Source organism: Aspergillus japonicus, assembly GCF_003184785.1.
Source record: "Aspergillus japonicus CBS 114.51 unplaced genomic scaffold BO86scaffold_5, whole genome shotgun sequence".
Classification (NCBI taxonomy): Eukaryota; Fungi; Ascomycota; class Eurotiomycetes; order Eurotiales; family Aspergillaceae; genus Aspergillus; species Aspergillus japonicus.
In genome coordinates this window covers 206,929-223,110 of record NW_020291642.1, presented here as the reverse complement: position 1 = coordinate 223,110, position 16,182 = coordinate 206,929, and the positions used below count along the sequence as shown (strand labels likewise).

Genomic DNA, 16,182 nt, shown 5'->3' with positions numbered 1-16,182 from the left:
TGCGCAGCTGCTGACATATCGAACACTACTGCTTATTAATTGATGGGATGCTGACGTTGTTGATGATTAATGCTATACAGCTTCTAGTCGAGCTAGTATGCTAGGGGCATAGCTGGCCTACCTAATCTCTCATCGCGATCGGTTGTTGGAGAATCACGCTTGCTGCGCTACATGGGACGGCAACTGACCAGCCAGCAATAACTTGCCATCCCAAAGGCAAAAGTATGACGAGTATTTATCCATAGTAGTCGCCAATATCAACCTGAAACGTGAGTTTCAGGCAAAACCTTCTGAAACGCACGTGGCAAAGTCATCCAACAACAAGATGCCGACTTCGGTCCCAACAGACACTACTATCAATAACTGTGGTGATTCAGATTAAGCTAAGCTATCAATATGAAAGCCTGGCGGCAAGTGCAAGCAACCACTTACCTATCTACAATAATCCAACAACGGCAACCCTTGCTCCGCTGTCAACGCAGCCAAGGTCCTGGACCCTGCGGTGGATTGGATGAACGACTAAAAATGCCCCTCGGTCAGCCTCGCGCCATGTGGCACAGATCAACTTCTCCGGCCGTTTCATCGCACCGACGACCAATATGCACGCAGTGCTAAGCGCCCGGTCAGGCGCAGCGTCGGGGGCTCCGAGACGGCGGGCGGCGGGCGGCTAGGGCTGAACGGGGATATAAGCCCTACAGCAGCCTCGACAGCCCAGACACTGTAAGTACGAATGAATGAATGAGTAGTGCATGCAGACAGATCGCATCACCGATGCCATCGTCCAGCCCCTCCCGCCCAGTCCCCTGGACGGAGCACCTCATCTTCCTCCTGCTGCTCCTCCCGACCACGCTGAGCATCGTCCTCCTCCTCGCCGACCGCCTCCACTGGACGATCGCCGACGGATCCATCTACGGCCTCATCAACAGCTACCGCACCTCCGTGCAAACCGGCGTCCAAGCGCTGGCCACACTCCTCAGCACCGTGCAACTCCTCATCATCTGCCGACTAATCAACCAAGCCACGCGCATCCGGTTCGCCCACCACCACGCATCCCCAACCCACCTCACCACGCTCAGCTTCTGGGCCTCCCTCTCCACGCCCGCCGCGAACTGGACCCTGCCCCCACTCCTCCTCTGCCTAACCTTCCTCCTCGCCAACCTCTCCGCCGTGCTCTCCGCCCTCTGGACCGGCGCCCTCACGCCCACCACCACCACCACCACCCACCGCTACCCCCTCCACATCCCCTCCTACCACAACACAAGCTTCATAATCGAATACCCGTCGCAAATCGACCGCACCGGGCCCACCGCCCGCACCCCGCAGGGGTACTTCACCTACTCCGTGGGCCTGGGGCAACTGACCGCCCTGATCTCCTCCGCCAGCACGGCCTCCCCGCTCCTCGCCCACGGCAGCCGCGTGCACCCGAAGCTCGACAACACGGGGTACAGCTACACGGGGCGGTCGTACGGGGTGGGCGCCTCGGTCGGCCTCACCGATTCCGGGCTGCGGACGACCTACCCGCACGCCACGGGCTACACCTACGTCGAACCGGGGTACGTCGCGCACGTCGAGTGCGCCTACAACCGGTCCTCGGCGTTCCGGCTCGAGGACCTGGGCGAGTACGCGCTGTACGCGGCCCGCGGCCCGTTGCCGGATAGCGTGAACGCCAGTCGGCGGGATGGCGGCGAGTATTCGGTGTATACGGGGTACAGTACCCGGACGATTGTGGCGGTGGGCGTCGCGGCGCAGCCGGTCGCGTACACCCGACAAAGGTATGTGGCGGTGGCGGCGGGCGGGTATTATGCCGGGTTGAATGCGAGTCAGTGTGTTGTGGTGTTTGAGCCCGCGTGGTTTGGGGTCGAGGTGGCGGTTGCCGGGAAGGTGGTGAGGGTTGTGCCTGGGAGTCGGGGTGGGAATGTTTCTTTTTCTTCTTCTTCGGCTGCGACTGCTACCGCTACCGCTGCTGCTGTCGGAATCGACAAGCGTGACGATGACGATGACGCAGGAAATGCAGCACAAGGCAACGCGACAGCCACAACAGCGGACATCGACCCCACCAACAAAACCATCCACGTCGCCATGCGCCAGCTCGAACTGATCTCCAACGACCTGACGAGCTTCTACCGCTCCACGCTCGGCGACGCCTTCAACACCAGTATCGCCGACTATCGCACTTCGGTGACCACGACCACGACCACCACTAATACCACCAACACAACCGAAGACGCTATCGCCCTCGCCGGCATCACGAACGTGTACGTCTCGCTGATCGACGACATCCTGGCCGGCTACGCGTCGGCGCAGCTGATGGTCGGCGGGTTCACGCAGCAGACGGCGGCAACGGTGACGGTCGAGGCGTTCCGCGTCGGGTCGCATCCGTACATCGTGTGCGTGTTCGCGACCTCGCTGGGCCTGCTGCTGGTCGTGGCGGCGGAGATGGTGCGCACGCGGCTGTGGCGGGGCCTGCCGCGGTGGGATTACATGGAGATGAAGATGGTGGTGGCGGCGGCGTCGAACGGGGGCCGCGGGATTGCCCAGCGCGCGGCGGAGAAAGGGTGGGGGGCGGACGCGGTGGGACGGATTCCCGTGCGGTTGGTGGGCGGGGATCGGGATCAGGTGGCGGGTGGGTGGCGGTTGGTGGTGGAGGATAGTGTGGATAAGGAGATGTTGTTGTTGAAGGGGGGGGATGGAGAGGGGCGGTGGATCTAGGGAGGTAGTCTAGTCTGAGTGAAAAATAGGGAATTGTGTATGTGCAGTTGTGTCGAGTTTTTGACATTGTTAGAACTAGGCTTTGCTCTACTTTACTTCTTCCCCACCATCCCCCGCAACGCCTCCGTCTCGCCCTCCAACTTACTCACGCGCATCCGCAGCTCGTCCCGCTCCCGCTTCACGGCCGCCAGCTCCGCCTCCAGCTCGTTCACCCGGTCCAGCTTGCGCTGCCGGTACCGCCGCGCCGCGAGCGTGTTCAGCTGCCGCTTGCTCACTTTGGTGGGCGGTTCCTTGGCGGCGGACACCCGGGTGACGGTGAAGGATGGTTTGGTCGAGGGGCGATCCGTCGTCACCGCGGGCATTGGTTGTGGCTGTGGCTGTGGCTGTGGCTGTGGGATTGGAGGTGGGGTTTGGATTTGCGGGTCTATTTTGCTGCAATTAGTATATCTTGATTGTATGGGGAGATGGGGCAGGGAAGGGAAGCGAACGTACCAGGTAAGGACTGCACGCTTGGCGATTCGAAGAGGTAGGATTCACTGAGACTGTCCGGAGAACTGAGCAAGGAGTTTATCGCGGAGTCTGACACGGGGTCTGCGAGGTCGTCCAGGATGTTGATGTCGAAATTATAGTCAAAGTCCAAGAGGTTTGTAGCAGTAGTGGTGGTGGTGGTGGTGGTGGTGGTGAGATCGGGGTAGTAGGTTTGATCGAGGGGATCGGTCGCAAAGAAAGATGGGTCGAATTCAACGGGGGGGAAGGCCGTTGAAGGAGGCAGGAGAGAGAGGTCGAGGTAGGGATGGAGGTCGGAGTTATAGTAGTCGGGGTATTGATTAAAATGATTAAGCGGTTTGCCTGGCCTGGTAGGTGGCCGGGGTGAGCTGCCTGACGGCGTGCGTAGCGTTGGTTGCTGCGACTGCCATCCTTGTATACTGGGGACCCGGGTCGCGGACCCGGAAGACCGGAGGGAGAGAAGGAAGAAGGGGTGTAGCTTTTTCGCCGAAGCGATGAGTTGGTGAGGAGGAGAGGAGAAATGCGGGAGAGGGGAAGGGCGACCTTTATACCTTATCGGTCGGTGCCTGGGGATTATCGGCCGTTCAGGGAGGCGGGTTCCATTTTGGGAAGCGGGTGTGGGGGCGGTGGGGTGGGCTCTATCGGAGTTATTTTAGTTGGGTGTGTGGTATTCGGCTGTTGGCGATTGCATCTGGCGAGGAATAATAGTGGTGATAGTATTGCCCTGCGGACGTTGTACAGTACTTACTATGTCCTGAAATCCAGGGTGAGTAGAGATCTATGCTATTGTTCATGCATCCGAGAACACAGTAATGTATCTGAAATCTCTATTGTTTTCATTAGCAGTATCCAATCAACCATGACACATCCTCCACAACAATAGGAAACAAAAAAGCAATCAGATGATGTCGGCCCTGGAACCTTGGAGAGGTTCTTCCTATACTATGTTCTCTCCAAGAGCCTCAGCAATGCGAAGCATGTCAGCTGTAGGGGGTTTCTTCATGGTGCTTAGAAATGGTAGAAAGACAGTAAACAGACACACTTACTCGGGCACACTCTGAATGCATATCGTTGATTATCATTGCCTAATGCCCCCTTACCATGGTTCACTACAGTCTTATAGCTACATATCCTACATCTATTTCCTACTATCTATCATCATGAGTCGAAGTGATGGAGAATGAGACGCAATGAGGCCAGGATGATCCCCCCGTCTAAAGCGCACCCGCCGAGCCGGAGAAGAAGGAATCCACCCCGGATGAGCCAGCATGAGTCATTCTTACTCATGCCTATTTGGGAGGGGTTGGCCCCACCTTTATCCAACAATAGCATAAGCCTCGCGGTGGATTGACCATTCGACGACCAAATCAGCTCATTATCACTCGAGGCCACATCGGCCAGACCCGTCATCATCCCATATCTGGTACTAACCAGTGATTAAATTGGTTCGACACTCATTCGAGCCAGACTACTCCGTACCTACCCTGGTGGATCAATCAACTAACACACAATTCATCAAGAGAAAATGGCGAAGTCAATCCATCCCCTCGTGCCCGCAAAACGCCTGGAACAACCGCCTCCTTGCCCACCTCACTATGTCTCCTCGCAGTTCGAAACAGCGGGTGCGGCTCGGTTCCATGGCAGATCATTCAAAGTGAGACTGCCTACAAGGTAAGATTCAATTGAGCTTCACGGTGCCAGAATTGTCAATCTCTCATGAGTCGTTGTCTTTGTGTTGTACTGCACATAGTGCAGATAGTCAAGACGATGCCTTCGTGAGAAAAGCGGACCTGTTTCAACCGGAAAAAAAAAAAAAAAGAAACATGCCATTGAGACTCTATCTATTCTATCATAAATACCATTAACATTAGACCTGTATATTATCTATAGCCTTCCACCAACACCTTATTTTCACTCTCTATATCCATATCTCCCGCAAATGCGACTCTGCCACCTCTTTTCTCCCATCTAATTCTTATTGAGCTTGGCCCTTAACCGCCCCCCAAACCAGTAGAAAATGTAAGGGATAAACACCATCCCCACCCCAATGAACGCCAACAGCCACGACGCCCACTGCAGCCCCAGACGATCGTACATCTGCGTGATGAACAGCGGGAACGCCGCACCGCCGCCGGACCGCAGGAAGACCTTGGCCGCCAACGCGGACGCCGCATACTTCTGGTAGCTGTCGATGATGTAGTTGTTGACCGCGTAGTAGCACAGCACCATGCCGAACCCGAACGCGATGCCGGAGGAAGCGGGCCCGACCCAGATGATGCCCTTGAAGGAGGTGGCGCCGAGGATGAACAGCGCGATGGGGACGAAGGGCGCGCCGATGAGGGCGCCGATGAGGCGGTCCTCGGGGGTCGGGGCGCGGCGGCTACAGATCCGGTGGAATTGCTTCTCGAGCAGCGGCGTGAAGATCAGGGAGAAGCCGGCGCCGATGAGGATGGGGATGAACATCAGGCCGATCTGGCCGTCGTTGTAGCCGTACAGCTTGCCGAAGATGACCGGGTAGGCGAAGAAGAAGGCGTACAGCATCGAGTAGATCAGCACGATGTACATGCACATCAGGTCGAGGACGGGCTCGGTCAGGATCATCGTAATCGGGCGGATCAGCGAGGTGCGCACGATCTCCTTGAGGGATGGCTTGTGCTGCTCCTGCTCCGTGATGATGTGCGGGTTGCCCGTCTCGGAGCGGAGCCGCGCCGCCCGCCGCTTGAGGATCACCGGCGCGTACGTCTCGGGGATGAGCCCCACGAGGATGCCCACGGCCCCCGCGAAGGCGAGGTTGGTCCAGAAGAAGAGATCCAGCCGGCCCGAGCCCACTGTGATCCAGCCGCAGACGATGGGTCCGATTACGGGGCCGCAGTACGGGGCCGCCGCGAAAAAGGCGATCGCCATGCCCCGTTCCTCGATGGACCAGATGTCGGCGATGGTGCCGCCCGCGAGCGAGAGGCCGGAGCTGGAGAAGACACCGCAGAGGAAGCGGCATGCCAGCAGTCCGCCGATGTTGGGCGACAGCGCGCAAGGGATGTTGAAGATCGTGTACAGCACCAGTGAAATGATGTAAACCGGCCGGCGACCGATAATCTCCGATAGGGGCGACCAGAGAAGGGGACCGACAGCGAAGCCGCAGACCATGATACTGCAGGTAAGGGTGGCTACTTCGAGAGAGACGTGATACTTGTCTTCGATGAGACCCAAGCCGCCCGTTACGATTGCGGAACCGTAGGCGACGCAGACCACGAGGAGGGAGGCGATCATGGTGACGTACCAGCGATAGGCACGGGACCAGTTGTAAGGGTTCTCGGGGTCGTTGATGGTGAAGGTGACAAACTCGGTAGGCTGGTCATCGGCCTTTTCGAGGTCCGAGGAGGAGCTCGACGACGGCTGCCGGTCCTGTCGCGAGCGGATCTGTTCGAGTGTGCGTTTGGGAACGAGGCCGGTGCTAGTCTCGATGGTATATTCCTCGGGGAAGACAGGGTCGGCAGGACGACCCAAATCTGGATAGTTGTAGTCGACTGGTGGAGGACTTGGAGAGATTCCGCGGTTTGTTAGGGACTCTCGAGTTTCTGTGCGAAGAAGATGTGGCTGTTCTGATGCATTGCTCATAGCCCGTTGGGGCTCGGACATGGGTGGTGCCATGATTGTATAGAATGAGATGGCTTGAGTTTGAGTGGACTGTGCCCTTTAGAGTCTGTCTGTGTGCTATTGTAAGAGATACAAGCACACTAAGTAGAGGAAATGTGTTGATTTATATCGTTGGATGTTCGGTGAGGTCGGATTCGTATAGTTCAGGCACGTAGCAAAGCCGACGCATCGCCGATCCATCACCGAGACGCACCGAGCTTGAACCGTCCGACACTCTATCCGGTTCCTGGAGCCAACACACGCCATCTGGGTGACTCAGAGCCGGTTCGGCCTTAGCTCGTCCCTGTTTCGTGGCTTCGGGTTGCATCTTGCATCAGATTGACCCTGAGCCAGGGATTGCAGCTGAGATCTGCTCGGATCAAATGATCCCAACCGCGTCGACCAGGCGCTGTGTCTGTGCGACGAGCTGGTCATCTTGACGAATCTCCATATGAACATAAAGACAGCAATGCTCGGGAAGCTGTAGCTGGCGAAGATCGAATGCAAATCCCCCAGTTTGTCATATCCTTGGGAGCACAGCTTCAGCTCGGAGATGTGTTGTCATCCAGCTCGTGTAAGCTGTAGAGATTTGTGATCACGAAGACTCTGCTCATGCAAGCTGCAACCAGCCCAGCCAGGACTACTAAGCTATGACGCAAGACCAGAGCCCACAGTTGCGCGATATGTTGCGGTAAATCCTTTCATGAAGTAAGTAGAGATGTCGATGAGAGTCTGGAATGGACGATGGGTGAAGATAAGGGCGCAAACTCGGCGATGGTTCGGTGCCGAGCTCTTCCCGGACCACCCCCGAACAATAATATGATAACATAGACGCTGTCGAGCTTCAGGGAGAACGAGAAATCACCGAAACATTTGAGCCCGACACGACTTCTCCTGAAACATGCGTCAAAAAAATTTCTGCAGGGGCCGTCCTTTCATTCCATCGAGTGGTTGAAGGTATGGACCGGTTGATTTGATCTAACCAAGCCCGTTCAATCCATACCGAAAATCCGATACAACTTGATGCTATCCCTAAGCTATAGCATAACCATAGACAAAACTCCCCCAAGAACCACCTTCTCATATCCTTCACAGTTACCTTCATACGTTCAATCAGCTAAGACCCCCCTAATCGCTAGCCCGATACTTGGCCCGGTACTCCTCCAACCGGCGCATATCCTCGCCGGCCCCCTTCTCCTGCATCAACCGGATCAGATCATCCAGGGTGACGATGCTCGTCGTGGGCACACCGTACTCCTTGCGGATCTGGCCCATGGCGCTCATGCGCGGCGCATCGTCCTCCACGCCGCTGGCGTCCTTGGGGCCGGGCATCTTCTCCTGGCGGTCCAGCGCGACGGTGAAGCCGACCACCTTGCCGCCTTCCTGGGCGACCAGGTCCAGGGTCTCGCGCATCGCCGTGCCGGCGGTGATCACGTCGTCGATCACCAGCACGTTCTTGCCCTTCAGGCCGGCGCCCACGATGCTGCCGCCCTCGCCGTGGTCCTTCTTCTCCTTGCGGTTGTAGCTGTAGGACACCTCGGCCCAGGCTTCGGGCTGCAGGCGGTGGAGCTCGAGCAGGGTGGCGCAGGCGAGCGGGATCCCTTTGTATGCGGGGCTGTTTGATAGAGGTGGGTGTTAGAGATTGGGTTGAGGAGAATGGACATAGCAACATGCGGCGAAGTGTTTGGTTTGGGTTCAAGGGGCTGCGGTGTTCTCGACTCACCCGAAGATCACGTCGGGCTTGGGGATGGAAGGGTTCTCCGCGAGGAAGGTGATGATGGTGTGGGCGTAGGCGGTTGAAAGGGCGGAGAGGAGCGAAGCCGTGTGGAAGGTACCGGCGTTGAAGAAGTATGGGGAATCTATTGGGATCCTCAATTAGCAACGGACGGGTCACAGATAGTAGTTTCTGGGGGATGGGAAGCGTACGACGGCCCGACTTGAGGGTGAAAGTGCCGAAGGTCAGGACCTTGGCAGAGATGGAGGACTCCAAGAAGGAGGTCTTGTAAGCGGGGAGAGCCATGACGAGGTGAATTGGTGTGACTTGGGGATTTGCAGGGGCTGTTGGCGGGGAATACTTTCAATCTCCTGAAAGAAAAAGATTGAAACTATCTCCAGATGATGAGGTAAGCCATACCCCGCACTATTCCTGTTTAGATCACACGGAGGAGTCCGTGCCCCGAGTTCGGATTTTTTATCTTATCGCTTATCGGCTTGAATCGTCGACCTGAATCGACCATGATTATGAGGTATATGTACATTGAAGGAACCATTATCCAAACGCCTATCCCATTATCGTACAACTCACTCCATTCAGGCCAAGTTCTGCAAGTTGACCATCTCATAGTACCTTCCTCGCCGACGCAACAGTTCCTTATGCGTGCCCCACTCGACGACCTCTCCCTGATCGAGGAAATAGATCATGTCCGCCCGCTGGATTGTGCTCAACCGATGAGCAACCGCGATGGTCGTGCGGCCCTTCGCTGCTGCATCCAAAGCCGCTTGGACGACCTTCTCCGACTCCGAATCCAAGGCCGATGTGGCCTCATCCAGCAGAAGAATGCGAGGGTTACGAATCAGCGCCCGAGCGATGGCGATCCGCTGCTTCTGGCCACCAGACAACATGCCGCCTTTACTGCCGACGAGCGTGTTAAATCCTTGTCTAGGGAGGTGTTAGCTAACTGGGTCACCAAGTTGGGGCGAGCCAATGTGCAAACTTGGGAATTGGCAAGGGCACACCTACGGTAACGACATGATAAAGTCGTAGATGTTCGCGTCTCTGCACGCTTGGACCAATGTGTCCTCCGATACCGCTTCTTTGTGCGTACATCCCAGTAGGATATTCTCTTGGATCGTGCCCTGGAATAGAGCAGGCTCCTGACTGACCAGAGCCAGGTGGCTGCGGTAGGACTTCTTCTCGAGCGTCGCGATGTCCCGGCCGTCGACATACACTTCACCGAGCACCGGCTCGTAGAACCGCTCCAACAAGGAGATGATCGTGCTTTTCCCGCTGCCACTCGAGCCGACCAGTGCAATATTCTGTCCTGGTTTGACAGTTAGGCTGACATGCCGGAGCACAGGCTGCTCCAGCCGGGTAGGGTACCGGAAAGACACGTCTCGGAATTCTACCGACCCTTGCATGGAGGACACATGAATAGCTTTGCTCTCAGCATGTTTATTGGTCGACCGATTGCTGAACAGCTTCTTGAACTCCGCGGCCGCATGCTTCGCTTTGCCCATATCCGGCGCGTTCGAGAAGATAGTCCCGGCCGCCTGAGCGCCGAAGATGACTTCGCTGAAGCACACGTAGAACTGGAAGAGTGTGTAGTCTCCGTGCCCGAGGAGAGTCCCTCCATACCAGAAGCCCAGAGCCATGCACATAAACGGCAACGCTTGGGAGCTGGCATAGAGGGCGGAGGACTTGAAGATGGGGAGGATGTCCTCCTTGAGCTGCGCTTGTACTTGTTTCTCGTAGGAACTGACAACTTGCTTCTCCATCGTAAGAGAAGCAACGGTCCGGATGGCAGAAGCCGCCTCGCAGGCTGAGCTCGCAGACTGTTGATACGCAGCTTTCGCTCGGCGCTGGAATCGATCCAGCATCCACACGCGAAGAAACCCACACATCAACAGGACCGGCACAGCTGAGATGCATACCAAGGCAAGCTTCCAGCCCATGACCAGGGCCACGACAAGGGAAGCTGAAAGGTTGACAGTGACAATGAGCAGGGTGCCGAGAGTGACGCCGCTGATTCCGGCAAGCTGTTTGGTTTCAGCACCCAAGGTCGATGTCAGAGCACCGGTGGTGTTCTCTTCCTTATCAAAGAATGAGATCTCCTTGTTCAGCATGACCCGGAATGCCTGGCTTCGGGCTCGAAAGATTAGTTTCTCGGAGCTATATGCGAACAAGGTCCCTTGGGTGGCATAAATAACCAGTGTCACCAAACCCATCATGAGGAACATCAAGCACCAAAAGTTCGCATCGTGGCGCAGCTTGTGGTATTCGAATGGAGGCAAGCTCAGCGTGTTGACTGCCTTGGCAAACAACACCGCCTGAGATGGCTGGATGCCCCCCGCCAGGGTCGATGCACAGAGACCCAGGATCATGATCGGCCACTCCGGTCGGTTGAACGAGGCAAGGAACTTGAACAACGCCCATAGCGATAGATTCTCCTTGTGCTTGGATGGTAAGGGTGGAATGAACATGGACATCCTGGTCCTACGTCTCTGCCTCGCCCCCGACTTCAGCACAATATCCGAGGCGTCGTCACTAAAGTCGTCTTCGTCGTCCATCGGATATCCGCCCCCGATATAATCTTCATCGAGGAAGAACGTCATTGACTCGTGTCGCTTGGCGGCCTCCTTCTGCTTGATCTGCTGCGCCTGCACCATGTCATAGTACACACCCTCCCGGCCCATGAGCTCAAAGTGCGACCCTTGCTCCACAATGTGCCCATGAACCAGGACAACGATATTATGCGCCTCCTTGATTGTAGAGAGTCGATGGGCGATGGCTATGGTCGTCCGACCTTTCGAGGCGTTGTCCAGCGCCGCCTGAACAATCTCTTCCGACTTCGCGTCCAGCGCCGAAGTCGCTTCATCGAGCAACAAGATCTTCGGGTCGCTCACCACGGCCCTGGCGATCGCGATTCGCTGCTTCTGGCCTCCTGACAGTGAGAATCCACCAATATTCGTCTCATACTTCTTTGGTAACGCCATGATAAAATCATGTGCGTTGGCCATCTTCGCAGCGTCGTGAATGCGCTTGGTGATGCTGGCTTCGGGCGCATTCTCGTACTCGGACCCAATCAGTCCGAATCGGATATTCTCATAGATCGTGGTCGCGAACAGTCTAGGCTCTTGTGAGACCAACGAGATCTGCTGGCGCACCCACCGCAGATTCAACGTATACAGATCGTGTCCGTCGATCGAAATATGGCCGGCGACGGGGTTGTAGAACCGTTCCAGCAGACCAATGACCGTACTCTTGCCGGACCCTGACGGCCCCACAAACGCCGTGGTCTTTCCCGCAGGAATGTATACGCTGAGGTCATTCGTCACAACAACCTCCGGTCGCGAAGGATACACGTGTCGGACATTCTGCAGGACTATATTGCCCTTCACATGGCCGAGGATCTTGCCGCTCTCGGAGGAGGCATCCAACGGCGACGCCCGGTCAATCGTACTGTAGAGCTTGGACGCGGCCGCGACGGCATTCGACAGCGCCTGCACGTTCGGGGCGACGTTGCCCAAGTTGTAGGACCCCAGCATGATCGACATGAGGATCGTGAGGACATCGCCAACCTTAACATGCTCCCGGGCATCGACGAGGAAGCGCGACCCCATCCAGAAGCCCATCCCATAGTTCAGGTACATGACGCCCAGCATCGCGCCGACCATGATGGCGAAGGTGATCTGGGATTTCCGGGCGGGCGCCTCGGACTCCTTCAGCTGCTCCTCGTACTTGGCGGCGAGCACGTTCTGAGCGTCGAAGGCGACGACCGTCCGCACCGAGTCCAGGATGTCCTCGGCGAAGCTGCCGGAGCGGCCCTGACACTCCAGCGCGCGCTTGCTGTGGACCATCATGATGATTGACCCGCCGCCCATGATCAGGAGCAAGGCGATCAGCGTGGCGCTGCAGATCAGCGCCAGCTTCCAGTACTTGATGTAGGCGATGACGAACGCAGTCACAAAGGTCGACAGCCCGGTCAGCGCCAGGCCGACCTTCTCGGAGATCCCATCCTGGATCAGGTTGGTGTCGGCGGTGATCCGCGTCGTGATCTCGCCGGCACCCAGACTGTCGAAGAACGCGATGTTCTGGCGCAGGATCGCCCGCAGGTATTCCACGCGGATGCGCTGCACCACATGGTCGCCTGTGTAGATGAAGCCGACCGTGGCGATGCAGATGGTGATGAACTCGGCCGCGGCGAGGTAGATGAAGTAGACCACGTATTTGTTGAGCTCGTGGTGGAAGTGGTCGTACGTGATGCGCCCGGCCGCAATGTCTTGGAAGGTCGAGGTGAGGTTACCAAAGAGGACCTACTCCACGAGGTCAGTCTCATGCGTGAGCATTACAAGCAATAGCGTCGTGAACTGACGGTGAACAGCGGCAAAGCAGCGCCTCCGATGATCGAAGCGACCGAGCTCAGCAGCAGGAAGACAAGATCCCACCGGCTGGCATAGCGATAAATGCCAAAGAACCCAGGCTTGGATACTGGGACCCGAATCTGCTGCTCGAGGATGCTCTTCTCGACCTCCGACAGGGCGATAACAGTGCTGTCTGTGGCAGGAGTCTGTTTGCGACCGGTGTTAGTGGGTTCGATTTTGATCATGAGCAAGAGCTAAGGTAGTCTGACCGTGGGTAATGACTCCAAGCAGATGTCTTCTTCTTTCCACTTCATCATGCAGATGGTTTGTTTTGGCTCAGTCTGTCCCTATCATCAAGCCGCCCAACAGCAGCATCTCACGGTCGGAACGGAAGAGCAAAGCGACCTAGGTTCCTAGAGTGCCTTGATTGAGCCAAGACAGACAGTCGAAAGACATTGAAGACGACGGGCCAGTGAAGGAGCGGTGGGAACAGAACTGAAACTGGCCATCACATGAATTGACACTGGGGACGTGACAGGACCCCTATAATCGAAACCTCGGAGGGCCAACTACCTGGACTTTTTCTCGTACCACGGAAAGTGGGTTGATCGTGCCCATCGTCATTCATTGTATGACCGGCTGGACCAATTTCTTAATTATTCTTCTGTCGACGAGTCCAGTTGCAGATGGGACCAAAGGGCGCAAAGGCGACCAAAAGATGAGAGTCGGTGCCAGTTGCGTTGAACCAGTGTTTCACGTGGATGGGAAGAATGGGAAGAAGCAAGACGATCAGGGACCGAGAAAGCCAAATGGCCCTGGTCCAATTATTAGGGCTGGCATACAGGTCAACTCCAGTCAGCTCCAGTCCCCCCCGGCCTTGCGGCTGAAACGCAACGGTGTCCGAACCAGATCGACAGATCGGATATTACAGCCTGTTTAAGAGATGGACGTGGACGGTCGGGGATCTCACGCTGGTCCGGGCTGAGTTTCAAACTCTTCGTTCATGGTTGAAAGCTGAAACCGGGGTTCGTATTGGCGACGGCCTCAAAAATTGGGCCACTCAGCCAAGCCCCAAAACAACGTTTACGGAGTACCGTGCAAACCAGAACTTAATCAATCTAAGGCAATCTCCGAAGGTTAAAACTCAATTCCGTTTGTTTTTGGGGGGATTGGACGCTCTCATTTGTCTACTGCTAACTATTTCGTTTCACGCCTAAATCTTAACCGGGGTATAACATAGATCCACTTCCAAACCTGAAGCACTAGCCCAACTTGTCCATCCGCAAATCAATCATGGATGTGAGTGTCGCCATGACACAACAGTAAAAAGAAAAAGAAAAAAAAAAAAGGCAATTGATGAAAAAATGAATGTGTGTGGTGGGAAAAGAGAACCAAACCCGAGAAAGTACCAGCCCCCTCTGGATCTAGAATCTTGAATCGATCGAGCATTCCGTCAATTAATCAATCTCACGCTTTTGAAGCTTCAGCTTCAGGTCGGGAAGCTCCCAGAAAGCGTAGCAGCGACTCTCGCGCTGCCAATCCTTGACAGGGCCCACATATTCTGCATCGAAGTCCAGGAAGAACGCAGCCAGAGTCAGCTGCATCATCTGTTTGGCGAAATACTTGGCAACACAAGACCGACTGCCCACCAGAAAAGGCTGGACGGCCTCCTTCTTGTCCGTACAACCTGGCTCCGTCCATCGCTCGGGGATAAATTCGTAGGGCTCATTGAAGTATTCGGGATTATGGTGCAATGCGAAGATCGAAGTACAGATCTCAGTCTGAAACGGGAAGGCAGGGTTAGTGGGGGAAAGGCCGGACAGGGAACATATCAGATAGACTTACTCCGGCCGGGATATAGGTGCCATCCACGTAGGCTCCGGGTGAAACACGCGGACCGCCCACTGGGACAGGAGGATACAAGCGGAGGGACTCTGTGATGACAGCGTTCAGATATGGCAGCTCTTGTGAAACGTGCCCTGAAACATCTTCTGCGGATGTGAAGGCCGAGCGCAACTCCTGGTTCAATTTGGCATGCACTTCAGGATGGGTCAGGACAAAGTAGATGGTCGCACAAAGAGCATTCTGGGTGGTATGGAAACCAGCCAGCATGATGGCGGAGAAATTCTCGGCAATCTCAGGAACAGGCAAGTCGCCTGTGCCTGCCCGCTCCATCACCTCGACCATGACGTCCCGACGAGTGTGGGATGCACCAAGCTGTCTGTTTGCATGTTAGCCACGAACTGAATCATCTGCAGGCCAGCACTTACTCATTGATGAGTCTCATTCTCGCCTGTTCTGCGGACTGGCGGACGCCCTTACGGATCAAATGGCGCAGCATCCATTTGATCATGGTCGGCACTCCGGAGCCCTTAAATTGATCACGAATGGTGCTCCAGTAGAAGATGCGAGGCAGCTGCTCGGTCCAGAAATAAGGCTTTCCACGCTTGAGACATCCTAAAGACTTTCCAAGTAGCACCTCTGATACCGTATCGACAGAGTGGCAGTAGAGTAGCTGGTTCAAAGACAGTGTATCTGTCTTCTCCAGCTTCTCCTTCATCGTCGTGTGCAAATCGAGGATCCGCTCCTTGATAACACCTGCATGGGCCTGCATGCTGCCGGGGCTAAGGGAAGGAGCGAACAGCTTTCGTACCGAGGCATGGTAGACAGGGTCACTCGCGGTGAAGATATTCCGTCTCGAGATACCCTTGTAGAAACCGGTCTTAAGGAAGGCGGTACCTTTTCCCGAGCCAGCACCATAGATGTTGCGCAGGCCTCTAATGGTATTTGTAGTGGCCTGGCCGGGAGCAAAACGCACAATCTTACCTGAGTCATGTCAGTCGATTTGCACGGAGGCCACACATGCTATCAGGGGATGCGTACCATATGATTCGTGCAACGAATGAAAGTAGTGAGCACTCCGACCGGACAGGAAGGCGATCTTGGTGGCAGACTGCAGATGCAGGGTGGTTAGACGGTCGTTCCATTGTCTGTGCAAAGGGGAAGGGCAACCGTACACCGCAGAGAAACAAATCAAGGAACGAGCCTGGGACCCCCTTGATGATTGGTCCCTTGGGAAGCAATTGAATGAAAAGAATGAGAAGCCAAGGGATCTGGTGGTGCGTCAGTCATACCCGTCAAGAAGCTTGTATGATTCCAACATACCAACACAATGGCGAGGATTGGAAGCGAGATTATTCCCGAAGGATTGATTTCGAACTGCCCCGAGGGCACGGCCATGGCAAGAAAGAT

The 16,182-nt window shown here is 55.9% G+C and overlaps 5 protein-coding genes across 5 annotated transcripts; 1 reads left to right on the top strand and 4 right to left on the bottom strand.

The window, feature by feature from the left end:
* Window positions 1–780: 780 nt before the first annotated feature.
* On the top strand, window positions 781–2,589 carry BO86DRAFT_275037 (uncharacterized protein; the record flags this gene model as incomplete). Its single annotated transcript, XM_025667258.1, has 2 exons — window positions 781–1,909; window positions 2,021–2,589. Coding segments are annotated over 2 exons (1,698 nt in total), but the record flags the coding sequence as incomplete, so codon positions are not given.
* A 212-nt stretch (window positions 2,590–2,801) lies between these two features.
* Window positions 2,802–6,864, bottom strand: BO86DRAFT_395859 (MFS general substrate transporter; the record flags this gene model as incomplete). Its single annotated transcript, XM_025673364.1, has 3 exons — window positions 2,802–3,133; window positions 3,202–3,563; window positions 5,225–6,864. 3 exons carry the CDS (start codon window positions 6,862–6,864, stop codon window positions 2,802–2,804), a joined length of 2,334 nt encoding a protein of 777 aa, XP_025531454.1.
* Window positions 6,865–7,760: 896 nt separating this feature from the next.
* On the bottom strand, window positions 7,761–8,909 carry BO86DRAFT_385867 (orotate phosphoribosyltransferase). Its single transcript, XM_025671204.1, has 3 exons — window positions 8,776–8,909; window positions 8,573–8,708; window positions 7,761–8,464 (listed from the first exon to the last, which is right to left on the bottom strand). The coding sequence occupies exons 1-3, from the start codon at window positions 8,867–8,869 to the stop codon at window positions 7,978–7,980; spliced, it is 717 nt and encodes a 238-aa protein (XP_025531453.1). The 5' UTR covers window positions 8,870–8,909; the 3' UTR covers window positions 7,761–7,977.
* Window positions 8,910–9,159: 250 nt separating this feature from the next.
* Window positions 9,160–13,175, bottom strand: BO86DRAFT_395857 (putative ABC multidrug transporter; the record flags this gene model as incomplete). The annotated part of the gene is made up of 3 exons (XM_025673363.1): window positions 9,160–9,508; window positions 9,590–12,882; window positions 12,942–13,175. The coding sequence occupies 3 exons, from the start codon at window positions 13,173–13,175 to the stop codon at window positions 9,160–9,162; spliced, it is 3,876 nt and encodes a 1,291-aa protein (XP_025531452.1).
* A 1,212-nt stretch (window positions 13,176–14,387) lies between these two features.
* BO86DRAFT_375909 (cytochrome P450) lies at window positions 14,388–16,170 on the bottom strand (the record flags this gene model as incomplete). Its single annotated transcript, XM_025670502.1, has 6 exons — window positions 14,388–14,711; window positions 14,776–15,151; window positions 15,201–15,756; window positions 15,814–15,883; window positions 15,948–16,043; window positions 16,096–16,170. The coding sequence occupies 6 exons, from the start codon at window positions 16,168–16,170 to the stop codon at window positions 14,388–14,390; spliced, it is 1,497 nt and encodes a 498-aa protein (XP_025531451.1).
* Between the last annotated feature and the right edge of the window lie 12 nt (window positions 16,171–16,182).

Excerpts from the sequence above, each read along its gene's own strand:
- BO86DRAFT_385867 (XM_025671204.1), bottom strand. The coding sequence starts at position 8,869 with ATGGCTCTCCCCGCTTACAAGACCTCCTTCTTGGAGTCCTCCATCTCT. Across the intron at positions 8,709-8,775 it reads CACCCTCAAGTCGGGCCGTC|ATTCCCCATACTTCTTCAAC; the intron begins GTACGCTTCCCA and ends GGATCCCAATAG. Across the intron at positions 8,465-8,572 it reads AAGCCCGACGTGATCTTCGG|CCCCGCATACAAAGGGATCC; the intron begins GTGAGTCGAGAA and ends TCTATCAAACAG.